Source organism: Loxodonta africana, chromosome X (assembly GCF_030014295.1).
Source record: "Loxodonta africana isolate mLoxAfr1 chromosome X, mLoxAfr1.hap2, whole genome shotgun sequence".
Taxonomy (NCBI): Eukaryota; Metazoa; Chordata; class Mammalia; order Proboscidea; family Elephantidae; genus Loxodonta; species Loxodonta africana.
In genome coordinates, this window is record NC_087369.1 from 76,405,099 (window position 1) to 76,432,556 (window position 27,458).

Consider the following 27,458-nt stretch of genomic DNA (forward strand, 5'->3'; position numbering starts at 1 on the left):
TCAGGCCCTCTATCTCCTTACTGATTTTTCTTCTGGAAGATGTGTCCAGTATTGACAATGGTGTATTGAAGTCTACTACTATTATTGTAGAGTTGTCTGTTGCTCCTTTCAGTTCCGTCAGTATTTGTTTTATGTATTTTTTGAACTGATGTTCGGTGCATATATATTTATGATTGCTATGTTTTCTTGCTGAAGTATTCCTTTTATCAATGCATGATGTCATTATGCATGTCTTACAATAGATTTTGACTTGAAGTCTATTTTGTCTAATATCAATATGGCTACCCCGATTGATTTGTTTACTATTTCCATGAGATATACTTTTGCATCCTTTCACTTTGAGTGTTCATGTCCTTAGGCCTAAGATGTGTCTCTTGACAGCATATGGATGTGTCAAGTTTTCTTATCCATTCTACCACTCTCTGCCTTTTGCATGAACAGTTAATTTTTTTCATTTAAGGTAATAATTTACAAGGAAGGACTTACTTCTGTCATTTTACTTATTTTTTGTGTGCCCTATATTTTCTTTGTCCTATCTGTTTTTTTACAATTATGTTATTACTTGTGTTAAGTTGCTTTATGTTTAGTCTATTTGGTTTCTTCATTCTTACCTTGTGCATATATTTCTGAAAGTATTTTCTTAGTGGTTACCATGAAAATTACATTTGAGACTCTACATTTACAATAATCTATATTACCTTGATAGCAACAATTAACAAACAGCAAATAACATACAGCCAGTAACATATAATATTAACATACTTAAATTCTAATCCTAATTCATTCCTCCCTTCCCCAGTTTTCACATCATTATACATCCTGTGTCTGTTAGGATAATTTTGGACTTATTTCTTATACATTTGATAACATGAAGCTTGCAGCTCACAAAACTAAATTTCCCACTGAGAAGGCAGAACCAAGGTGGCAGACTATTCAGATGCACTAAGCCATCCTACAGCAACAAAGACTCAGAAAACCAAGTAAAACAGACACAGACATCAATCTTAGTACCATGAACCTGAAATGAAGGAATAAAATATTAGCTTGGAAGTCACTGAGGAGAAGAAGAAACTGATAAAAAATGGGAAAGGAGTAGAGATACAGAGTGGAGGTTCCTGACCAAATATCATCACTCAGTGTTGCCATCTTGGAATAAAGTCAACAACCCCATATGCAGAAAGGCACCTCCACAGAATTCCCAATAGGAGATAGAGGTACAGCACAGACCCATCCAGGACTAATTAAGACCATGTTTGTTGGCTGCAACTCAAGGAGAGGCCCAGACTCTCTCACCTGGTAACCACGGGAGCACGCTCCTACGATCCCCGCCCCTCTGGTGAACAGTGGCTACAACCACCCCATCATGGCAACCCTGACTGCCAGAAACCAAAGTACAACCCCACTCTATTGCCTTCCTCCATCTAGCCCCCTCTCCGCTGCTTTTGGTCCCCTGTTACTCTCTTCTCTGCCCTGTCACCTACAGCCCTGAAGGGACCTGGCCCAGACCTGAGGCCCCTACCCACCAGCTCCAGACCCCTCCTGTCTCCTGCTGCGGAACCCATGGGACCCAGGCAGGATCTCAGGCCCCTTCCTGCCAGCTCTGGACCATTCCCACTGCCTGCCTCAGCAACCAAGTCACCTGGCTGGACCCCAGGCCCCTTCCCACTGGCTACAGACCCCACCCACCACCCATTGCAGCACCCACTGGACCTGACCCAGAACCCAGGCCCCTTCCTCCTGGCCCTGGACCTCTCCTGCCACAGCCCACAGCCCCAAGGGGACCCAGCCTGAACCACAGATCCCTTCCTACCAGCTCCAAACTCCTCCCAGTGCTCCCTGCAGCACCCAGAGAACCCGACCTGGACCCCAGGACCCTGTATGCTGGCTCCGGACACCTCCTGCCACCGCCCATGGCCCTGAGGGGAAAAGAACTGGTCCCCAGGCCCCTTCCCATTGGCTCTGGACCCCTCCTGCCACTGCCTGTGGCTCTGAGGGGATGTGGCCTAATTCCCAGGCCCCTTTCTGCTGGCGTTGGACCCCTTGTGCTGCCAGACACAACAACCAGGGGACCTGGCCTGGACAGCAAGCCCCTTGCCATCTGCTCTGGACCCTTCTTACCACCCACCAAGGACCTCAAAGGCCCAGCCCGGACTCTAGGCCTCTTCCCGCTGCCTTCCGTAGCCCTGAGGGAACCCAGCCTGGACCTCAACTTCTTTTTCACTGGCTCTGGATCCTTCCTGCCATCTGCCACAGGCCTGAGGGTACTCGACCCAGACATCAGGCCTTTCCCCACAAGCTCTGGACCCCCTGAAGACCACAGTGGCCCCACTCCAGCCCCTGGCCCAGTTCACAATGCAAATGGCCAATCTCCGCCACTTCCCTTCCCTTCCCTGCCCTGCTGCACCATAGCTGAGTAACCAGCCCTGCACATCAGGACAAGGTGGTGAGAACTATCATGCCCACAGATGAGCGAACAACAAAGTGTGCCTGGCCAACCTTCATAAACATAGCCAAATCAAACAAACAAAGCAAACAAACAAAAAATGGGATGAAACAAACAAGCCTACCATCAATAAATAAAGAAAATAATACCAAATATCTCAGCAACAGGAGAAAATATCAAAACGTATTTAAAAAATGGGACAAGACGGCTCTAGTAAAAGACTAGAGAACCAGTTGACCTTCCAGCAGAAGAAAAAGCACTGGAACTACCCAATAGGGAATTCAAAAATCTAATATTCAGGGCTCTCCAAGAGAACAGGAAAGAGATGAAGGAAAACACAGACAAAATCATGGAAAGCACAGACAAAACCAACCAAAACATAGCCAAAATAAAGGAAAACACAGACAAAACCAACCAAAACATAGCCAAAATAACGGAAAACACAGACAAAGCAATGGAAGAATTCAGGAAAGTATTACAAGAACAAAATGTCAAGGTAAACAATTAGAAATCATACAAAAACAGTAATTAAAAATCCAAAAGATAAACAAGACCAGAAATGGACAACATAATAGAAGGTTTTAGGAGGAAATTTGAAACAGTGGAAGACAGAATCAAAAAAATTGAAGATAAATCCATGGCTGTCACTTTGTTTGAGGAAAAATCAGAGAAAAGAATGAATAAAAATGAACAAAACCTGAGAACGATGTGGTATACAATCAAAAGTAAAAATCTGCACATGATTGGAGTTCCAGAACGGGGGAGAAAATGGAAAACACAGAGTGGATCACTGAAGATTTGCTGATACAAAACTTCCCTAATATCATAAAAGATGAAAAGCTAACCATCCAGAAAGCTCAAGGAACTCCATATAGGATAGACCCCAAAAGAAAGTCACCAAGACATAATCACACTCACCAAAACAGAAGACAAAGTATCTTGAGAGCAGCTCGAGATAAATAAAAAGTCACATACAAAGGCGAAACAATAAGACTAAGCTCTTATTACTCAGCAGATACCATGCAGGCAAGCAGGCAAAAGGAGGATATATATAAAACTTTGAAAGAAAAAAATTGCCAACCAAGAATAGTATATCCTGGAAACTCTCCCTCAAATATGATGGTGAAATTAGGACATTTCCAGATAAACAGAAATTAATGGAATTTGTAAAAATCAAACCAAACTTAGAAGAATTGTTAAAGGGAGTCGTTTGGTTAGAGAACCAACGACATCAGACAACAGCCTGAATCTAGGACACAGGTCAGTACCAGCCAAATACCGACCTAGGTAATGAACTCTCAAGGAAAAAACAAAACTAAAAGATTGAAAATAGGGAACTAAAAATGTCAGTCTGTAAATGATGACAATGTCAGAACAATAAAAGAGGGAATACACAGTGTAGATATAGAACTTTCAAATGGAGAGTAAGTCAAGGCAATATCAAGTAATAAAGGACTGGTTCAAACTTAGGAAGACAAGGGTAAATTTCAAGGTAACCACAAAGAAAGTTAACAAGCCTACTCATAAAAATAAAGAAGAAAAACATGAAGTCTTAAAATCTACATTAACAAAAGAAATTTCACAAACAAAAGGAAGTCAGCACAGGAGAGTAAGAGGAACAATGAAAACATCAGCACCACAAAAAAAGCACTACAAAATGACAGCAATAACCTCACACCTATCAATAATTACAAATTCACACATACACACACACACACACAAAAGACCAGCCTTGGGGGTCTGACAGAGACTGGAGAAACCGCAAGAGTATGACCCCCGGACACCTTTTTAACTCAGGACTGAAGTCACTCTGGAGGTTCACCATTCAGCCAAAGACTAGACAGGTCTATAGGGCCAACAATAACACACGTGAGGGATGTGCTTCATAGTTCAATCATGTATACGAGACTAATGGGTACACCAGCCCAAAAGCAAAGACGAGAAAGCAGGAAGGGAAAGGAAAACTGGATGAATGGAAACAGGGAAGCTGGAGTGCAGAAGGAGAGAGAGCTGACACATCACGGGGTTGGCAATGAATGTCACAAAACAATTTGTACATTAACTGTTTAACGAAAAAATAATTTGCCATGCAAACTTTCAACTAAATCACAATATAAAAAAAAAATAAATTTACCCACTGAAAATACACTGTAAGAGGCTTGTTCATTTGACTGTGCCATTAACTTTATTGGGGATTTCTCCTTTATGTTTTAGTTTTCTTGCCCGTGTAATGGTTTGGATAGTTGTCTAGTGTCCTTTCCTTTCCACTTAAAAGATACGTTTTAGTAGTTATTGCAAGACAAGTCTACTGTTAACATATCCTACAACTTTTGTGTAACTGGGAATGTCCTGACTTCACCCTTGTTTTTGAACAATAATTTTGCCAGATAAAAAATTCTTAGTTGACAGTTCTTTTCTTACAGTGCTTTCCATTTCCTTCTGGGCTCCATGGTTTATGTGAAGTCAGCATTTAATCATATTAAGGACCCCTTATATGTAATTTAGTATTTTTCTCTTACTGCTTTCAAGATTTTTTTACTTGTCTTTGATCTTTAAGAGTTTGATTAGTATGCGTCTTGGTGAAAACCTCTTTCAATTCACTCTACTTGAAGTTTGTCAAGCTTCCTGTCTACTTGAAGTTTGTCAAGCTTCCTGTGTTAGCAGGTTCATTTCCTTACTCGGGTCAATTATTCTTTTTTTTTTTTTTTAATTATTCTTATTATTTTATTTTATTCTTATTTTTATTTTTTTATTCTTTCTGTTTGTCTCTTTCCTCACCTTCCAGAATACTCATAATATAAATGCTGGTTTTCTTGGTGGCGTCCTGTAATTCCATTTGGATTTGTTCAATTTTAATTCATTTTAATTTGTCCTGTTTCTCTTGGGATTCAGTAAATTCAGTTGTTTTGTCCTTTACTTCACTTAATTCTTTCTTTCACCCACTCAGATCTATTGCTGTATTCCTCTCTTGCATTTTCTAGTTCAGCTACTTTCTTCCTCAATTCCAGTATTTCCATTTGTTCCTTTTTCTATGTTTTTTATCTTTTTATTAAGATTCTTAAATTGTTTTGTGCTCTATATTAGCTTGTTATTTGTGTAATCTTTGAATTCTTTGATCATATTTTAATTTGCTGTTTGGAAGTTCTTTATTTTTTCTATTACACTTACTTCCATGGGAGTGATTTCTGCTTCTTCATGCTCCTCTTTTAATTGGGCCATCTTTTCTTGATTTCTTGTATGCTTTATGTTTTGTTGTTGTTGTTGTTGTCGAACCTGAGGCACTTGAATGCTTTGCTGAGGTAATTCTGGATTTCACATTCTTTTCTTTCTCCAATATTGGTTTCTGTGTGGGCTTCTCTTGTAAACTGCTTCAATCCTCCTTCAGTACATGGCTTGTTGCTTTAATTTTGGGGTAGGTTTCCAGAGTTCTTGTCATTTCTATCTTTTGTTAGTGCTATTTTGTTATTATTTTCCTATAATTTTTGCAGGGAACTTGAGCCACGTTTCAGCTCACATCACCATCTTGGGGAGCGAAGATTATCAAGGTGTCCTTTCTTAAGTCTGCGTGCTCAGGCTTTCCTGCCCACAGTGTCTCCACTGGGGCCTGACTGTTCACAATGTCCAGGCCTCACTAGGCTCCACACATCACTCTCTCTGAAAACCACGCAGCCATAGTCTTGTGGTGTACAAGGCACCCTTTCTTAAGGCTGTGTGCAGAGATTTCTCTACCTGCCTGTTTGCAAAGTCCAATTCTCACTGACTGCTGCACACCATCCCCTCCAGGACCCCCAATATACCAGCCATGCAGCACACCAAGATGTCCTATCTTAGGTCTGCTTTCTTAGATTTCCCTGCCCACAGTGCTTTGGCTGGGGCCTGTCTGTTTGAAAACTCCCAGCCTCACTGCACTCTCTGGAAGCTGCCCAAAAATATGTAATGTCTTTTTTCTAATTGTTTCTTCTTCTTTTAAATTCCTGGTGCTCAAGAAAATCTCTGTCAGAACTCCAGATAAACACAAAAATAAAAGATCATGGACCATAATGAACACTCATGTCAAAAAATTCAGTCTGGACTTCCAGCCAACATAGTGGCATAGACAGAAGCACCATGCCATCCCTCCACAGCAAACACCTGAATAACTAAGTAAAACAGAGACAAACATCAGTCCTGGAACCCAAAGTGTCAAATGAGGAGATAAAGAACTTAGCCAAGCACTGAATGGAATAAGAAACAGACTGAGAAAGAAAAGACACTGAGGAGAGAGACGTGAAAAGGTCCAGGATCAGCTAACACAGCACGGATTCACCATCTTGGACTCCCGTTGGAGATCGGTGGATGGGAAGCACGGGAAAGCAGCTTCACAAAGTTCCAAGCAGGAGGCAGAACACCCGGTAACCAGCGATATAAGCTTTCCCAATCCCCAACCTTCTCCCCACCCCCCAGGCATCCTCTACTTCCTGCCAGCCACAGTCTCTTGGCCAGGAGGCAACTGTTTCAGCCCTGAGCCACTTATATTCGCTCCACCCAAACTGGCTGATTCCCTGAGTGCCATCTGGTGCAGTTTTTTTCTTGTTCCTTTTGGTTTCTTCTGTGCCTCCCACCACCACCCCCTCCTATCTCTTGAACACCTGGCTCCATGTGCCATCTTTGCTTCTTGAAAGGCTGTGAAATGCCACTTACCTGGGGAACCATTCCCCCAGCCCACGACTCCATGCTGGTGGGATTCCCGGGGCTTTTATTTACCTATTTTTTGCATTGTTTTGTCTGTTTAGGTTCTTTTTCTTCTCACAGCTTGGAGGCCCTTCTAGCTGGGCTGCACTCCATGGCTTAGGAGCCACTTCCCCAGTCCTCGCAGCCACGTTGGTGGGATCCCTGCAGGCATTCCTTATTTTTTTTTGTCTTTTTTCCTTTCTTTCTTCATTTCTCAGTTCTCATCTCTCTAAACTTACCTACTTTTGCTGTCTCCTGAATACCTGCAACTGTGTGACATCTATATCCCCTCTAGCCAGGCTATACTGTGCAGCTAAAAGCCACATCCCCGGTTTTTGCAGCCATACTGGTGGGAACCGCGAGGGCTTTTCTTTTCTTTCCATTTTTCCCAAATTTCTACATAGTTATTTTTTACATTGGTTCTTTTTTTTTTTTCCTCCATTTCTTGGATTCTCATCTCTCCACTCTAATGGCAAGCTCCCTCAGGACGCTTTTTTGTTTCTTTGTTTTGGGCTCCTCTTCCTCTCTCCTCTTTCCCATGCTCATATTAGCTCCATACATCACAACCTCCCCCCTACTTCCTGCGCACATCACACCCCAAGCAGTACAGGCATGGCCTACTAACGTGCCCAGCACTGATTCCCGGCTGCCCTGTCAGCTGTAGTACATGCCACAGACAACTCATCCCAGTCCCTCCCCTTCAGCTGGACCTACACTGCTGCACAACAGCTAAGCGACTGGCCCTGCCCACTGGACAAGGAGGTGAAAAGTATCATGACCACAAACAAGCAGACAACAAAGAATGCACAGCCCACCTGCTCACACATAAACAAATAAAAGAGCAGGACAAAAAAGATCTACAATTAATAAAGGAAGAAAATAATTACTGAATGTCCACAAGACAGCAGACAATATCAGAACATAAAAAAAGGACACTTTTGTATGAGAGACTGACTTGATTCGTAAACTTTCACTTAAACCACAATAATTTTTTTTAAAAAAAGGACAGGATGGTTCCAGTAGTACAAAATAAAACACCAGATGACTTTCCAGTAGAAGAAAAGGCACTAGAACTACCTGACAGGGATTTTGAATCTCTAATATTCAGAGCTATCCAAGAATTGAAGCAAAAAGCAGACAAAGATGAGGAAAAAATAGACAAACTCATGGAAAAGGCAGACAAAGGAAGGCAAGGTAAATCTCAAGGTAACCACAAAGAAACGTAATGAACCTATTCATGAAAATAAAGAAGAAAAACATAAAGTCCCAATAAAAACAAAATCAACAAAAACAAATGAAATGAAAAAGAAATCCACAAACAAAAGGAAATCAGCACAGGAGAGTAAGAAGAACAAAGAAAATGTCAGTACCACAAAAAAAAAAAAAACCACAAAAAAGCACTACAAAATTAGAGCAATAAACACACCTATCAATAATTACATGGAATGTAAATGGCCTAAATGCACCCATAAAGAGACAAAGAGTGACAGATGGATTAAAAAAAAAAGGATCCATCAATACGCTGTCTACAAGGAACACCCCTTAGAAACAAAGATGTAAATTTATTAAAAATCAAAGGATGGAAAAAAATATATGAAGCAAATAACTACCAGAAAAAGCAAGAGTAGTAATACTAATCTTATAGAAAATGGGCTTTAAAACAAAATCCACCATAGAAGACAAAGAAGGGCACTATATAATGATTGAAGGGACAATCCTTCACGAAGACGTAACCATAATAAACATCTACGCACCCAATGACGGGATTCCAAAATACATAAAACAAACTCTAACAGCACTGAAAAGAGAAACTGACAGTTCCAAAATAATAGCAGGAGTCTTCAACACACCACGCTCGGTAAAGGACAGAACATCTAGAGAGAAACTCAACAAAGATACAGAGGAGCTAAAAGACACAATCAGCCATCTTGACCTCACAGACATATACAGAACACTCCATGCAACAGTTGCAAAGTACACATTCTTCTGCAACACACATGGAATGTTCTCCAGAATAGACCACATCTTAGGCCGCAGAGCAACCCTCAACAAAATACAAAACACTGAGATAATACAAAGTAACTTCTCTGACCACAATGCCATCAAAGTAGAAATTAACAGAAACAGCAAGGAAAAAAAAATCAATTACATGGAAACTGAATAACAACCTGCTTAAAAAACACTGGGTAATTTTTTTTTAATATTAGAAATCAGAGATGGAATCAATTCCTAGAATCAAACAAGAATGAAAACACATCATATCAAAACCTTTGGCACACAGCAAAGGAAGTCCTCGGAGGTCAATTTATAGCAACAGATACACACATAAAAAAAAAGAAGAAAGGGAAAAAATCAAACTGTTAATCCTACAACTAGAATAAATAGAAAGAGAACAGCAAAAGAAGTCCACAGCCACCAGAAGAAAGGAAATAACAAAGATCAGAGCAGAAAGAAATGAAATAGAGAATAGAAAACAATAGAAAGAATCAACAAAACCAAAAGTTGGTTCTTTAAAAGGATCAAGAAAATCAACAAACCACTGTCCAAACTGACAAAAGAAAAACAGGAGAGAATGCAAATAACCCAAATAAGAAATGAAATGGGGGACATTACAACAGACCCAAATGAAATAAAAAAGGATCATAACAGAATATTATGAAAAAATATGCTCCAACAAGTTTGAAAACCTAGAGAAAATGGACAAATGTCTAGAAACACACTACCTACCCTAACTAAAACAAAATGATGTTGACAATCTGAACAGACCCATAACAAGAGAAGAGGTTGAAAAGATAATAAACAAAAAAATTCCAAACAAACAAACAAAAAAAGCCCTGGCCCAGATGTCCTCACTGGAGAATTCTAGCAAACATTCAGAGAAGAGATTACACCAGTATTACTCAAACTGTTTCAGAATACAGAAAACAAAGTGATACTTCTGAATTCATTGTATGAAGCAGCATAACCCTGATACCCAAACCAGGCAAGAACATCACAAAAAAAGAAAATTACAGACCAATATCTCTCATGAACATAGACGCAAAACATCTCAACAAAATTCCAGCCAACAGAATTCAGCATCATATCAAAAAATAATATACCACAACGAAGTAGGATTCATACCAGGTATGCAAGGATGGTTCAACATTAGAAAATCAATCAATGTAATCCACCACATAAATAAAAGGAAAGAAAAGAATCACATGATCATCTTAATTGACACAGAAAGGGCATTCGACAAAGTCCAACACCCATTCCTGGTAAAGACTCTCAATAAAATAGGTATAGAAGGGAAATTTCTCAACATAATAAAGGGGATCTACACAAAAACAATGGCTAACATCCTTCTTAAAGGAGAGAGGCTGAAAACATTCCCCTTGTATAGGAACAAGACAAAGATGCCCTTTATCGCCACTCCTATTTAACATTGTCTTGGAAGTTCTAGCTAGAGCAATAAGGCAAGAAACAGAAACAAAAGGTATCCAAACTGGCAATGAAGAAGTTAAACTCACCCTATTTACAGATGACATGATACTATACATAGAAAACCAAAAAAACTCCACAAGAAAATAATTGAAACTAACAGAAAGATTCAGCAGAGTGTCACGATATAAGATAAACATACAAAAATCAGTTGCGTTTTGATACACCAATAAAGAGAATGATGAAAAGGAAATCAGGAAAATGATATCATTTATAATAGCTCCTAAAAAATAAAATACATAGCAATAATCTAACCAGGAATGTAAACGAACTTTACAAAGAAAACTATAAAACGTTACTTCAAGAAACCAAAAGAAATCTACATAAATGGAAAAACATATCAAGCTCATGGATAGGTACACTCAACTTTGTGAAAATGACAGTTCTACCCAAAGCGATTTACAAATGCAATTCAGTCCTGATCCAAATACCAACAACATTCATTAAAGAGATGGAAAATTATGGAAAGGGAAGAAGCCCCGGATAAGTAAAGCACTACTGAAGAAGAATAAAGTAGGAGGACTTGCAGTACTGGACCTCAGAACCTACTATATAGCTACAGTAGTCAAAACAGCCTGGTACTGGACAGCAACAGATACATTGACCAATGGAACAGAATTGAGAACCCAGATGTAAATCCATCTATGCATGGTCACCTGATATTCGATAAGGGCCAAAAGTCCATCAAATGGGGAAAAGACAGTATTTTTTTATAATGGTGGTTGCAAAACTGGATATCCATCTGCAAAAAAAAAGTATCCACACCTCGCACCATATACAAAAACTAATTCAAAATGTATCAAAGACCTAAACATAAAGCCAAAAACTATGAAGTTCATTGAAGAAAAAATAGGATCAATGCTAGAGGCCCTAATACACAGCATTAACGGGATACAAACCACAACCAACAACATACAAACTCCAGAAGATAAACTAGGTAACTGGGATCTTCTAAAAATTAAACACCTGTGCTCATCAAAAGACTTCACTGAAAGAGTAAAAATAGAATCCACCGAATGGAAAAAAATTTTTGGCTATTACAAATCAGACAAAGGTCTAATCTCTAAAATCTACAAGAAAATCCAACGCCTCTACAAAAAAAAACACACAAATAATACAATTAAAAAATGGGCAAAGCAAATGAACAGACACTTCACCAAAGAGCCAACAGACACATGAAGAAATGCTCGCAATTACTAGCCATTAAAAAAACCTAACCTAACCCACTGCCGTCGAGTTGATTCTGACTCACAGTGACCCTACAGAACACAATAGAACTGCACCACAGAGTTTCCAAGGAGCACCTGGTGGATTCGAACTGCCGACCTCTTGGTTATCAGCCGTAGCACTTAACCACTACGCCAGCACGGTTTCCTACCAGTCATTTAAAAAAAAAAAACACCAGAAATGCAAATCAAAACTACAGTGAGATACCTCACCCTGGCATTACTGGCATGAATCAAAAAAACAGGAAAAACAGGAAATAACGAATGTTGGAGAGGTTGTGGGAAGATTGGAACTCTTATACACTGCTGGTGGGAATGCAAAATGATACAAGCATTTTGGAAAATGATATGGCGTTTCCTTAGAAAGCTAGAAATAGAAATACCACATGATCCAGCAACTCCATTCCTAGGAATATATCTTAGAGAAATAAAAGTCATCACAAGAATAGACATATGCACACCCATGTTCATTGCAGCATTGTTCAAAATAGCAAAAAGATGGCAACAACCTAGATGTCCATTGAAAGAAGAATGGATAAACAAGCTGTGGTATATACACACAATGGAGTATTACACAATGATAAAGATCAATGATGAATCTGTGAAGCATCTCATAACATGGATGAATCTGGAGGACATTATGCTGAGTGCAATAAGTCAATCACAAAAGGACAAATACTATATGAGACCACTAGTGAAAAAACTCATGGAAAGGTTTACACACAACAAGAAACAATCTTTGATGGTTATGAGGGAGGGGAAAGGTGGGGATGGAAAAACACTGAATAGACAATAGATGAGTGGTAACTTTGGTGAGGGGTAAGACAGTACACAATACTGGGGAAGCCAGCACAACTTGTCCAAGGCAAGGTCATGGAAGCTGCATAGACACATCTAAACTCCCTGAGGGACTGAATTGCTGGGCTGAGGGATGTGGGGACCATGGTCTCAGGGAACATCTAGCTTAATTGGCATAACACATTTATAAAGAAAATGTTCTACATTCTACTTTGGTGAGTAGCATCTGGGGACTTAAAAGACGGTGAGTGGCCATCTAGGATACTCCACTGTTCTCACCCCTTTGGGAGCAAGGAAAAATGAAGAAAACTAAAGATTCAAGAGAAAGATAAATCCAAAGGACTAACGGACCACATCTACCACAGCCTCCACCAGACTGAGTCCAATGCAACTAGATGGTGCCCGGTTACCACCACTGACTGCTCTGCCAGGGAGCACAATAGAAGATCCTGGAAAGAGCTGGAGAAAAATGTAGAACAAAATTTTAACTCAAAAAGAAAGATCAGTTTTCCTGGCCTGACAGAGACTGGAGTAACACTGAGAGTATGGCCCCTGGACACCCTTTCAGCTCAGTAATGAAGTCATTCCTGAGGTCCATCCTTCAGTCAAAGATTGGACAGGCCCATAAAACAAAGTAAGACTAAAGAGGCACACCAGCCCAGGGGCAAGAAAGCAGGAGGGGACAGGAAAGCTGGTAATAGGGAACCCAGGGTTGAGAAGGGAGTGTGTTGACATACGTGGGGTTGTTAACCGATGTCACAGAACAATATGTGTACGGTTTAAAGAGAAACTACTTTTTTTCTGTAAACCTTCATCTAAAGTACAATTAAAAAAAACACAAAGAATTCAGGATTGAGAGAGAGTAAGCTTTGCCACAAAGTCCGTATACAGGCCACACCCCTAGGAAACTCCCCTTTCAACTGATTTGCTATTCACATCAGATCACAAAATGGAGTTTGATTACATAATATTGGCCAAAGCACAGAGAATCATGGCCTGGGCAAGTTGACATATAACCTTACCCATCACATACCACCTTATATTATTCAACTGTCTGATTTTAAAAAAAGCACGAGACATACCAAGAAACCGGGAAGAATAGAATAAACCATTAAAGAAACAAAATTAAGTGGCAGAAGCAATTCCTAAGGAAGCCCAGATATTGTACACACTACGTAAAGACTTCAAAACAACAGTCTTAAATAACAAAATGGTCTTAAAATCAGGAAAATGATACATGTACAAAATTAGAATATCAATAAGGACATATAAATTATAAAATGGTACCAAACAGAATTTCTGGAGCTGAAAGGCACAATAATGGAAATGAAAAACTCACTAATGGTGTTTTTTATGTATTGAATTGTGTCCCCCCAAAATATGTGTTATAAATCCTAACCTCTATGCCTGTGGTTATAATCTCATTTGGAAATGGGTTGTCTTTGTCGTTAATGAGACAGGATTAGTGTAGGGTGCGTATTAAGTCAATCTCTTTTGAGATATGAAGGAGATTAAACAAGCAAGTGAAAAGAGTAGAGATGGGGGAAGAGAGATGCCAAGCCACATGAAGAATTCCCAGGAGCAGAAGCTCAGAAGAGGCAAAGACCTTTCTCTAGAGTCAACAGAGAAAGAAAGTCTTCCCCTAGAGCAGGGACTTCTAGCCTCCTAAACTGTGAGAATATAAATTTCTGTATAAAGAAAATGTTCTACATCCTACTTTGGTGAGTAGTGTCTGGGGTCTCAAAAGCTCATGAGCAACTATCTAAGATACTCCACTGGTCCCACCCCATCTAGAGCAAGGGAGAATGAAGAAAACCAAAAACACAAGGGAAAGATAAGTCCAAGGAACTAATGGGCCACAACTACCACAGCCTCCACAAGACTGAGTCCAGCACAACTAGATGGTACCTGGCTACCACCACTGAGTACTCTGACAGGGATCGCAATAGCAGGTTCTGGACAGAGCTAGAGAAAAATGTAGAACAAAATTCAAATTCATCAGTAAAAGACCAGACTTACTGGTCTGACAGACACTGGAGAAACCCTGAGGGTATATCCCCCAGACACCCTTTTAACTCAGTACTGAAGTCACTCCTGAGGTTTACTCTTCAGCCAAAGATTAGACAGGCCCATAAAACAAAACAAGACTAAATGGGCACACCAATCCTGGGGCAAGCACAAGAAGGCAGGAGGGAACAGGAAAGCTGCCAATGGGGAACCCAAGGTTGAGAAGGGGAGAGTGTTGACATGTTCTGGGGTTGACAACTGTCTTAGTTATCTGATGCTGCTACAACAGAAATACCACAAGTGGATGGCTTTAACAAAGAGAAATTTATTTTCTCACAATCTAGGTTAGAATTCAAATTTAGGGTACCAGTTCCGGGGAAGGCTTTCTCTCTCTGTTGGCTCTGGGGGAAGGTTCTTTTCATCAGTTTTCCCCAGTAAAGTAGCTTCTCAGCACAAGTACCCAAGGTCCAAAGGATATGTTATTCTCCTGGATCTTGTTTCTTGGTGGTATGAGGTTCCCCATGTCTCTCTGCTTGCTCCTACCTTTTATATATCAAAAGAGATTGGCTTAAAATATAATTAATCTTGTAGATTGAATCCTGCCTAATTAACATAACTGCCACTAATCCCATCTCATTAGCATCATAGAGATAGGATTTACAACACACAGAAAAATCACATCGGATGACAAAATGTTAGATAATCACACAACACTGGGAATCATGGCCTAGCCAAATTGATACACATATTTCTTGGGGACACAATTCACTCCATAACATTCCACCCTTTACCCCCCAAAATTCATGTCCTTGCCACATATAAAACACATTAAGCAACAAGCGGCCATCTAAGATGCATCAGTTGGTCTCAAGCCGCCTGGATCAAAGGAGAATGAAGAACACCAAAGTCACACAATAACTATGAGCCCAAGAGACAGAAAGGGCCACATGAACCAGGGACTTACATCATCCTGAGACCAGAAGAACTAGATGGTGCCTGGCCACAACCGATGACTGCCCTGACAGGGAGCACAACAGAGAACCCCTGAGGGAGCAGGAGAACAGTGGGATGCAAACCCCAAATTCTCATAAAAAGACCAGACTTCATGGTCTGACTGAGACTAGAGGAATCCCAGTGGTCATGGTCCCCAAACCTTCTGTTGGCCCAGGACAGGAACCATTCCCGAAGACAACTCATCAGACATGGAAGGGACTGGACAATGGGTGGGAGAGAGATGCTGACGAAGAGTGAGCTACTTGTATCAGGTGGACACGTGAGACTGTGTTGTCATCTCCTGTCTGGAGGGGAGATAGGAGGGTAGAGAGGGCTAGAAACTGGCAAAAATCGTCACGAAGGGAGAGACTGGAAGGAGGGAGCGGGCTGACTCATTAGGGGGAGAGTAAGTGGGAGTATAGAGTCAGGTGTATATAAGCACATGTAAACTTTCACTTAAAGCACAATAAAAGTTATTAAAAAAAACCACATTCAGCAACCAATGCCACAAAACAACATGTGTATTGTTTAATGAGAGCCTAATTTGCTCTGTAAATCTTCATCTAAAGCACAAAAAAAAAACCTGTCACCAAAAAAAGGAATACAAATTTTTATTAAAGCCATCCACTTGTGATATTTCTGTTATAGCAGCACTAGGTAACTAAGACAGAATCTTGTACAGGGAGCGGTGTGCTGCTCAATCAGGTACCAAAAATGTGGAAGCGTTTTTGGAATTGGATAATGGGTAGAGGCTAGAAGAGTTTTAAGGTGCCTAATAGTAAAAAAAAAAAAAAAAATTTTTTTTTAATAGTAAAAGCCGAGACTGTTGGTAGAATTATGGAGATCAAAGGCAATTATGTCATCTTAGAAGTTACACACGGCACCAGCAACAGAATGTTGCTAGAAATGTGTAGAAAAGCATGATGTCCTTCTCTAGGAACTGATCCCTCCTGACAACATCTCCAAAGTACGTAAGACACAGTCTCGCCATCCTTGCTTCTAAGGAGCATTCTGATTGTACTGCTAAGACAGATTTGTTTGTTTTTTTGGCAGTCCATGGTATATTCAATATTCTTCACCAACACCACGATTCAAAAGCCTCAATTCTTCTTGGGTCTTCCTTATACACTGTCCAGCTTTCACATGCATATGATGAGATTGAAAATACAATGGCTTGGGTCAGGCGCACCATAGTCTTTACGGTGACATCTTTGCTCTTCCACACTTTAAAGAGGTCCTTTGTGGCAGATTTGCCCAGTGCAATGCGTCTTTTGATTTCATGACTGCTGCTTCCATGGCTGTTGATTGTGGATCCAAGTAAAATTAAATCCTTGACAACTTCAATCTTTTCCCCATTTATCATGATGTTGCTCATTGGTCCAGTTGTGAGGATTTTTGTTTTCTTTATGTTGAGGTGCAATCCATACTAAAGGCTGTGGTCTTTGATCTTCATCAGTAAGTGCTTCAAGTCCTCTTCACTTTCAGCAAGCAAGGTTGTGTCATCGGCATAACGCAGGTTGTTAATGAATCTTCCTCCAATCCTGATGCCCCGTTCTTCTTCATATAATCGATGTTCAACCATTTCAAGAGGTAGCATATGATCAGGAACCAATGGTACTGAAGGAAGAAGTCCAAGCTGCTCTGAAGGCATTGGCAAAAAAGAAAGCTCCAGGGATTGATGGAATATCAATTGAGATGTTTCAACAAACACATGCAGCACTGGAGGTGCTCACTCGTCTATGCCAAGAAATGTGGAAGACAGCTTCCTGGCCAACTGACAGGAAGAGATCCATATTTATGCCTACTCCCAAGAAAGGTGATCCAACTGAATGTGGAAATTATAGAACAATATCATTAATATTACACACAAGCAAAATTTTGCTGAAGATCATTCAAAAAGAGCTGCATCAGTATATTGACAGGGAACTGCCAGAAATTCAGGCTGGTTTCAGAAGCAGATGTAGAACCAGGGATATCATTGCTGATATCAGATGGATCCTGGCTGAAAGCAGAGAGTGCCAGAAGGATGTTTACCAGTGTTTTATTGATTATGCAAAGGTATTCGACTGTGTGGGTCATAACAAATTACGGATAGCATTGCAAAGAATGGGAATTCCAGAGGGCTTAATTGTGCTCATGAGGAACCTTTACATAGATCAAGAGGCAGTTGTTCAGACAGAACAAGGGGATATTGATTGGTTTAAAGTCAGGAAAGGTGTGTGTCAGGGTTGTATTCTTTCACCAATTCATACTAAATGGCTATATATTTAGGATGTTAAGTACAATTCTCATGATAACTGCAAAGAAAATATATCAAAAATTTACACAAAAGGATATGAGAAAGGAATTAAAATGGCCCACTCGAACAAAAAAATCAACTAAAACAAAAGAAGGCAGTAGTGAAAGAATTTAGGAACAAAATAGTATAACATAAACAAAAATCAAATAGCAAAATGGTAGAAGTAAGTACTTCTATATCTGTAAAAACTTTAAATAAATGAATAAAACTATTCCAAAGACAAAGAGTTGGCAGGGCAGATTATATATATATATATATGTATATATATATGTATATATGTATATATATATACATATATACATATATATATATATATATATATATATATATATAACGATCCAACTGTATGCTATCTACAAGAGATGCACTTTAGATCTGAAGACACTTATTTGTGTCTTAAAGTTAAAGGGTTTGGAGAAAATATCCCATATAAATAGTAACCAGAGGGTTGGGGTAGCTATGTCAACATTAGACAAAACTGACTTTAAGTCAAAATCTGTTACAAGAGACAAAGAACATTATACAACGATAAAAAAAAAAACCCAGTGCCGTCGAGTCGATTCCGACTCATAATGATAAGAGGGTCAATTCATCATAAAGATTTGACAATTATAAATATATATGCACCTAACAGCAGCGTCCCAAAATATATGACACAAACATTGATAGAATTGAAGTGAGAAAGAGATAGATGTACAGTAATTGTTGGAGACTTCAATACAACACTTTCAATAATAGATATAATACCTAAACAGTAAATCAATAATGAAATACATGACTGAAACAACACTATAAACTAACTAGACCTAACAAACATATATAGGACACTCGACATAACAACAGCACAATACATATTTTTCCCCACTCTTCATGGATCATTCTCCAGGATAGACCATATTTTAGGTCACAAAAGAAGTCTCGATAAATTTAAAAAGACTGAAACCATACAAAGTATCTTCAATAAAATCAATAAAGGAAGGAAAACTGGAAGTTTCACAAATATACAGAAATTAAACAACCTCCTATTAAACAACCAATGAGTCTAAGAAAAATATCACAAGGCAAATTAGAATATACTTAGAAATGAATGAAAATGAAAGTGTAACATACCAAAACTTATGGAATGCAACAAAGGCAGTGTTCGGAAGGAATTTTATAGCTGTAAACACCCACATTAAAAATGCAGAAAGATCTAGAATCAGTAGCCTAACTTTACAACTTGAGGAATGAAAAAAAAGAAAAGCAAACTAAGCCAAAAACTACCAGAAGGAAGGAAATAATAAAGATTAGAAAGGATATGAATAAAATACAGGTAAAAAAACAACACAGAGAATCAATGAAATAAAATTGGTTCTTTGAAAAGATCAACAACATTTATAAATCTTTAGCTAGACTAAGAAAAAAAGAGAGAAGCTGCAAATACTAAAATTAGAAATAAGAGTGAGGACATTACTACCAACCTTTCAGAAATTAAAAGGGTCATAAGAGAATACTATGAACAACTGTATGCCAACAAATCAGAAAGCCTAGATGAAACAGACGAATTCCTAGAAACACACAAGCTACCTTAATTGACTCAAGAAGAAACAGAAATCTCAACAGACCTATAACAAGAGATTGAAACAGTAATCAAAAACCTCCCAAGAAAGGAAAGGTAGGATCAGATGTTTCATTTGTGAATTCTACCAAATATTTAAAGAATTGACATTAATACTTCTTAATCTCTTCCAAAAAATAGAAACTGCTGACACCTAAACCAGATAAAGACACCTCAAGAAAACGACAAATATCCCTTTTGTGTATACATGCAAAAATTCTCAACTGTCAAGCTGAGCACAACTGCATATTAAAAGGATTATATACCATGACCAAGTGAGATTTATCCCAGGAATGCAAGGGTGGTTCAACATAAGGAAATCAATGTAATACACCAAACTAATAGACCAAAGGAAAAGAACCACATTATCATCTCAATCGATGCAGAAAAGGCATTTAACAAAATCCTTTAATTATAAAATCCCTCAACAAACTAGGAATAGAAGAAATTTTTTTCAGTATGATAAAGGGCATTTATGAAAAGCTCACAGCTAATATCATACTCAATGGAGGAAGACTGAGGGGTTTCGTTTTAAGGTCAGGAACAAGACAAGGATGCCTGCTGTCACCACTACTATTCATCATTGTACTCAAAGTTCTAGCCAGGTCAATTAATTAGGCAGGAAAAAGAAATAAAAGGCATGCAAATTGGAAAGGAAGTAGTATAACTACCTCTCTAGACCGATGACATGGTGCTGTATATAGAAAACCCCAAAGAATCCACAAGAAATCTAGAAGAGGCGATAAAAATAACTTCAACAAAGTTACATGGTATACTATGAACATCCAAAAATCAGTTGTGTTTCTACACACTAGCAATGAACAGTCTAAAAATATTAAGAAAACATTTCCATTTGCAATAACAAAAAATAAAACACTTAGAAATAAATTTAACCTTAGAAGTGCAAAACCTGTACACTGATAACTACAAAATATTGCTGAAAGAAATTTAAAAAGACCTAAAGAAATAGAAAGACATCTCGTGTTCATGAACGGGAAGGCTTAATATTGTTAAGATGCCAACACTACCCAAAGTGATCTATAAAAAAAAAAAAATTATAGATTCAACGTAATCCCTATCAAACTTCCAACAGCTTTTTTTGCAAAGATAGAAAAGCCAATCCTCAAATTTATATTGAATTACAACGGGCCCTAAACATCCAAAGCAATCTTGATAAAAAGAACGAAGTAGGAGGACTCACACTTCCTGATTTCAAAGTGTACTACAAAGCTTCAATATTCAAAACACTGTGGTACTGATATGAGAATAGACATTCAGACCAATGTAATGGAACTGAAAGTCCTATAAACCTGTGTATCTATTGCCAAGTGGTTTTCGACAGGGATGCCAAGTCCATTTAATTGGAAAGAAAAGTCTCTTTAGCAAATGATTCTGGGCAACTAGTTCTCTATATGTAAAAGAATGAAGTTGGACCCATACCTCATACCATATGCAAAAATTACCCCAAAATGGATCAACTACTGAAATATAAGAGCTAAAACTATAAAACTCTTAGAAGAAAATATAAGGGTAAAGCTTCAGAACCTTGTTTTTGTCAATAAATTCTTAGATATGACACGAAATGCACAAGCAACAACAACAAAAAGATAAATTGGACCTCATCGAAATTAAAAGCATTCGTGTATTGAATGGCATTGTCAGGAAAGTGAAAAGGCAACCTACAAATTGGGAGAAAATAAGGGTTTAATATCCAGAACATGTACAGGTTTAATATCCAGAATATGTAAAGAACTCCTACAACTCAACGACAGAAAGACAAGCAACCCAATTAAAAAATGAGCAACTTCAATAGACATTTCTCCAAAGAATATATACAAATGGTCGATAAGCACATGAAAAGGTGCTCAACATTAGTCATTAGAGAAATGCAAATCGAAACCACAATGAGATACCACTTCATACCCAATAGGATGGCTATTACATAAAAAAATAATAATCATGGAAAATAACAAGTGTTAGAGAGCATGTGAAGAAATTGGAACCCTCTTCCACTGCTCGTGGAAATGTAAAATGGAGCAGCTGCTGTGGAAAAGAGTTTGGCAGTTTCTCAAAAAATTAAACATAGTATTACCATAAAACTCAAACCAGTTGCCACTGAGTAAATTCCAACTCAGGGTGACCCCACATATTTCAGGGTAGAATTGTGCTCCATTGGATTTTCAATGGCTATGCTCACTGTAGCATCATTTACCACAGTCAAAAAGCAGAAACAACCCAAATGTCCATCAACAGATAAATGAAGAAACAAAACGTGGTATATGCACACCAGCTGCCTATTGAGTTGATTCCAACTCATGGCAACCTCATGTGTGTCAGAGTAGAACTGTGTTTCACCGGGTTTCCAATGGCTGATATTTCAGAAGTAGATTGTCTTTCTTCCAAGGTGCCTCTGGGTGAATTTGAACCACTAACCTTTCAGTTAGCATCCAGCCACATTAACCATTTGCACCACCCAAGGACTCCAAACCAGTTGCCACTGGGTCAGTTCTGACTCATGGCGACCTCATGTATTTCAGAGTAAAATTGTGCTCCATAGGGTTTTCAAGGGCTGTGACCTTTCAGAAGTAGATCACCAGGCCTTTCTTCCAAGGCACTTCTGAGTGGATTGGGACCATCAACTTTTTGGTTAGTAGCTGCGCACTTAACCATTTGTGTCACCCAGGGACTCCTATATATATTAATTTAATTTAAAGTTATTAATAATATAATATTATTAATTATATAAATATATTAAATAAAGATAATATTCCACTGCATATATATATATATACACACCCACACACATGCACAACCAATCCAACCCATTGCCGTCGAGTCGATTCTGATCATAGTAATCCAATAGAACAGAGCAGAACTGTCCCATAGGGTTTCCAAGGCAGTAAATCTTTACAGAAGCAGACTACCACATCTTTCTCCAGCGAAGCAGCTGGTGGGTTCTAACTGTCAACCTTTTGGATAACAACAGAGTGCTTAAACCACTGTGCCACGAGGACTCCACATATGTGTGTATCTATATATAAACCCATTGCCGTCAATTCTGACTCATAGCGACCCTATAGGACAGAGTAGAACTGCCCCATAGAGTTTCCAAGGAGCACGTGGTTGATTTGAACTGCCGACCTCTTGGTTAGCAGCCATAGCACTTAACCACTAAGCCACCAGGGTTTCCGTGCGTATATATATAAAAACCAAACCCAGTGCCATCGAGTCGATTCCGATTCATAGCGACCCTATAGGACAGAGTAGAACTGCCCCACAGAGTTTCCAAGGAGCGCCTGGCGGATTCGAACTGCTGACCCTTTGGTTAGCAGCCGTAGCACTTAACCACAATGCCACCAGGGTTTCCATATATATATAGTAGAATATTATTCAGCCATAAAGAGAAATGCAGATCTAATACATGCTACCACATGAATTAACTTTAAAAACATTATATTAAGTGAAATAAGTCAGACACAAAAAGACAAATATTTTATGCCCCACTTATATGAAATATATAGAATAGGCAAATACATATAAACACAAGTAGATTAGTGGTTACCAGAGGCTGGAAAGAAGGGGAATGGGGAGTTATTTGCTTAAGGGGTACTGAGTTTCTGTTTGGGGTGATAGAAACTTTTTGAAATAGATAGTGATGGTTGCACAACACTGTAAAAAAAAAAGACATTCCAATGTCTCCCTTTCCTTAGAGTCAAATGTCTTTCTAACACTTAACCTACTCCCAATAAGAATTATGAAGGTAAAATTTTTTTACCAAAAAAGGCATTCAGCAGCTTCTGAACCTGAATATTGCTGCCCACGGTGCGGTACAACCCCTCTGTCTTGATCCCTAGGGAAAAAAAGTCAAGTCAGTTTTGTTTATATGGCGCTTTCATCTCTGCAGGATAGAGAAAGCAGGTACTTATACACTGGAATCAGTTCACACAGGAAGGGGTCAGCTCACTCTTTCCAATCTTTCTAGTCCTTCCCTGCAACAGGCATCTCTCCAAATTATCCATACTTTCATTTGGGTTGTACCAGACACTCATTAATCTGAACATACAGAATACACTCTACAGTAAATAGAAGAGTTATGTTTAAATGGATGGCAACAGATGGCTAAGAATGATGCTGCCACGTTGAAAAGGAGCTGGGATTTAAATGAAAAGGTTTTCCAAAGGAAATATCAACCTTCAGGTTGCCCTTGTGCAGTAATATAAAGGAGGAGAGGGCTGAGTACGGAGATGTGAAGGAACAGGTTATTTCGTGTGCTGAGAAAGATGGAGGCAACATTTTTAAGAAAAAAAGATGCTTGGCTACAACACTACACCTGCCCACGTTCCAAATGTCTTCAGAGGGAAACCAGGAAGTACTGTCAGCTTGGAAAAATGTTGGCTCCACGTTTGCCTGAGTTTAGCTTTGCCCCATCAATTTTTAAACCAATATTATACATTGTAGCAGAAATTGGACTCTTACTTAGGAAGGAACCATCATAACACTGCTTGAGGAGTGCAGGTACTATTTCAAAATACTTTATAAGCCATTTAAAGCTCTTACTCCTTAAAAGCAGGAAATCACAAATTACCTAAATATGATTAGCTATCTCTTGTTTAGAATTTGCCGAAAGTATACAAATTGTGTCTAGTGCTGAAGATTTATAATACTGTACATTCCTAACATAGGTCCTGCTCCACAGATGATATCATTGTTACTTTAGAGAAACTACCCCAGTATAAAATCAGAGTGACCAGATTCAAAACCTGCCAAGGCTACGGTTCAGATCTTACCTTTGGTCTCAATGACATTGATGCACTTTCTAACAAACTTGAACCCCACTTCATCCAGCTGCACTGTTTCAAGCAAAGAAAGCAGAATTAGACCTGCTGCAACAGGCCTCACCTACCAAACATCTAATGATCATACGAAGGGATTGTAGTCAGAGCTCTAGGGACTTAGTCCCTTTTTCAATCACCCTGAAATGCAGGAAAGTTTCTTTTATTCAGAGGAGGTTTATAGTTTTGGCTCTTATAATGAAAAAATGTTTTCAGCTTGCCCTTTGCTTTATGTCTGCTTTAGGCATCAAATGTGAAATGCTAGCCTGGAAATGAACACAATATCTATCATGCTCAGAAGAAGAAGGATAATAATACGTTTCTTTATATTACTTTTTTTTATATCACTGCTATTACCCTCACCATGAAATAAGATAAAATTACTTGTTTAGTTTAATCAACAAATCATTTAAAACAAATAGATCTGATTTTTATTTCACATCGAGACATGCATATACAATCCTGCATCAATATTACATCAGTAATGATAGAATTTACTGTGATTAGGACAGTTGGCAGTTTGTAATGTCAGTAGAACAGAAACTTGAATGACTCACTTTCTTCCTGTTTTGTTATGGGGCTGTGGTAGATCTACAAAAGAAGAGAAACAAAAAGAGCCATGGGTATTGTGAATCAGTAGAGATAGACAGGGCAGATATTATAAAATCTCTTTCCCCAGCTGGGCCATCAAAACCATTAGACTTTAAAACTTTAACAAGAAGAAACTTTTCATTTTGGGGACTTTTCAACTCTTCATTTTTGAATCATCCTTATCAGGTTCTGAGAAAATAGATTAACAGTCCCTGAAAATTGCACTGGGTTTCATAACAGCTCACTGTTGCTGAAGTTGTACCCTGCTCATCTTAAGACATTTACTTATGTAAAGCATGGAGCATTTTTATGATAGAGACCAAAATATGACAGAAAGGAAGTAGTCTTCTCATGAATATCTGGGTAAAGAGCTTTGATGATAAAATACAAATGCTCCTGATACCAACTTCCCCATCCCAAAGACTGGTTAATGGGTGTTTCTCTGTGGACAGGTCTGTCCATCTAAAAGAGATCCATGCACTCACCAAGATTTTTCTCAGTGGTCTTGAAGTAAACGTTGTGATAGACAGCTTTGTGTGAGACTGAAGGGTAAGTCCTTGACTTTTAAAAAAAATTTTACTGTGCTTTAGATGAAAGTTTACAGCACAAGTTAATCTCTCATTCAAAAATTTATACATGGGAGCCAAGATGGCTAACTAGTCGGAAGCTTCCGCTGAACTGTCTTGCGAGAAAGACCCGAAAAAACAAGTGAATCCATTACATATATGGCAATCTACAAACCCTAAGCATCAAATGCAGAATTAAGGAATCCATCTGAGTGACGGGGGAGGGTGAGTCGGTGCAGAGGCAGCACCGAGTTGCTGACCCCACGCAGTGCCTCGGCTCTGATTCCTTGGCTCTGTTCTTTGGTGCGAATGCAGCAGAGCTGATGGTGGTTTCCTGAGACACTGCAACTTCAGCGAAAGAAGAGCAAAGTGGCACACCTCTGACCCTGCAATGTGTCTACAGCGGGGCTGGCTGCAGCGTTTAGGAAGAGGCTGCTTCAGTGAAAGAAGGCAAATGAAGTGCCCTGAGGGCGCCCCGACCCCCTGGTGTGATGGCCCCAGGTCTAGCTGTTGGGTTTAGGACAAAGCTATTTCAGCAAAAGAAGACAAGTGCAGGACACAGCCCTAACCTCCTGAGGCAATCTCCGTGAGGACCCAGCCAGTGCGCAAAGGCTACACATGCCTCTGGAATGAGATAAAACAGCACTCTCGACACAAGATAAGGGATTTTGTCTAATTTACCACACGGAATCTAGTACCTCCCTCTTCTGAAAGTACTCTCTCCTGTCTGATCCCTCCCCCCTCTGCCCCAGCCAGCTTCATTAACAGTTGAATTTCCTGGGCCTGAGCTAGAACTTGCTGCGGGATGGAAAATGATACTGGTGAAGAGCGAGCTTCTTGGATCAAGTAGACACATGAGACTATGCTGGCATCTCCTGTGTGGAGGGGAGATGAGAGTGCAGAGGGGGCCAGAAGCGGCCTGAATGGACATGAGGAGAGAGAGTGGAGGGAAGGAGTGTGCTGTCTCATTAGGGGGAGAGCAATTAGGAGTGTATAGCAAGGTGTATATAATTTTTTGTATGAGAGACTGACTTGATTTGTAAACTTTCACTTAAAACACAATAAAAATTAATTAAAAAAATTTATACACATATTGTTTTGTGACACTGGCTACAATCTCCACAATGTGACAGCATGCTCCCCCTTTCCAACTCAGGTTCCCTGTGTTCATTCATCCAGTTCCTGTCCCTTCCTGCCTTCTCATCTTGCTTTTGGACAGGTGTTGTCCATTTGGTCTCTAATATTTGCTTGAACTAAGAAGCACATTCCTCATGTGTGGTATTTTTTGTTTTATAGGCCTACCTAATCTATGTCTGAAAGATGTACTTTGGGAGTGGTTTCAGTTCTGAGTAGGCAGAGTGTCCAGAGGCCACAGTTTCAGGGGTTCCCCCAGTCTCTGTCAGACCAGTAAATCTGATCTTTTCTCGTGAATTTGAATTCTGTTTTATATTTTTCTCCCATGTCTTGGCCCCACCTTCAACCTCATTATGAAACTATGGGCATCTCCTTTCCACTATCTAGACCTCAAAATTTCCACCTGTAGAATGAGCGGAGTTAGACTAGATGTTCCTCCAAGTCCCACTCTTCTTTGACTCTTTAAGCAAAGGCACTCATATGTTGCAAAGAAATTAGTGGTTGGGGAATCTGGTAAAGCAGTAACATTATGATGTGAGGCTGCAGGAATCATCAATTAGATGTTTGTTTTAACAATCTCTTCTTGTAAAAGAAAAATTTTTGCATGTGTGTGTGCCCATTGATATTTCTGTGAGAGAAATTTCTGTGCTGGCCAACTCTTCCTGCCACATTTACGAACAAGAGATTGTGAACCCTTCCAGAATCAAATTGGTGAGGATCCACATTCAGTTTTAACATTGCTGTTGTTGCTAAGGGCCATTGAGTTGGTTCCGACTCAT

The 27,458-nt window shown here is 39.3% G+C and overlaps 1 protein-coding gene across 2 annotated transcripts in view; it reads right to left on the reverse strand.

The window, feature by feature from the left end:
* OPHN1 (oligophrenin 1) overlaps positions 1–27,458 on the reverse strand; it is a 558,532-nt gene that overhangs the window by 196,872 nt on the left and 334,202 nt on the right. For both annotated transcript variants that reach the window (XM_064278400.1, XM_064278398.1), the window contains exons 13-15: positions 24,946–24,979; positions 24,344–24,406; positions 23,332–23,406 (exon numbers count right to left, since the gene is read on the reverse strand). In XM_064278400.1, coding sequence (XP_064134470.1) covers positions 23,332–23,406; positions 24,344–24,406; positions 24,946–24,979 — 172 coding nt within the window. The remainder of the gene's footprint in view (positions 1–23,331; positions 23,407–24,343; positions 24,407–24,945; positions 24,980–27,458) is intronic.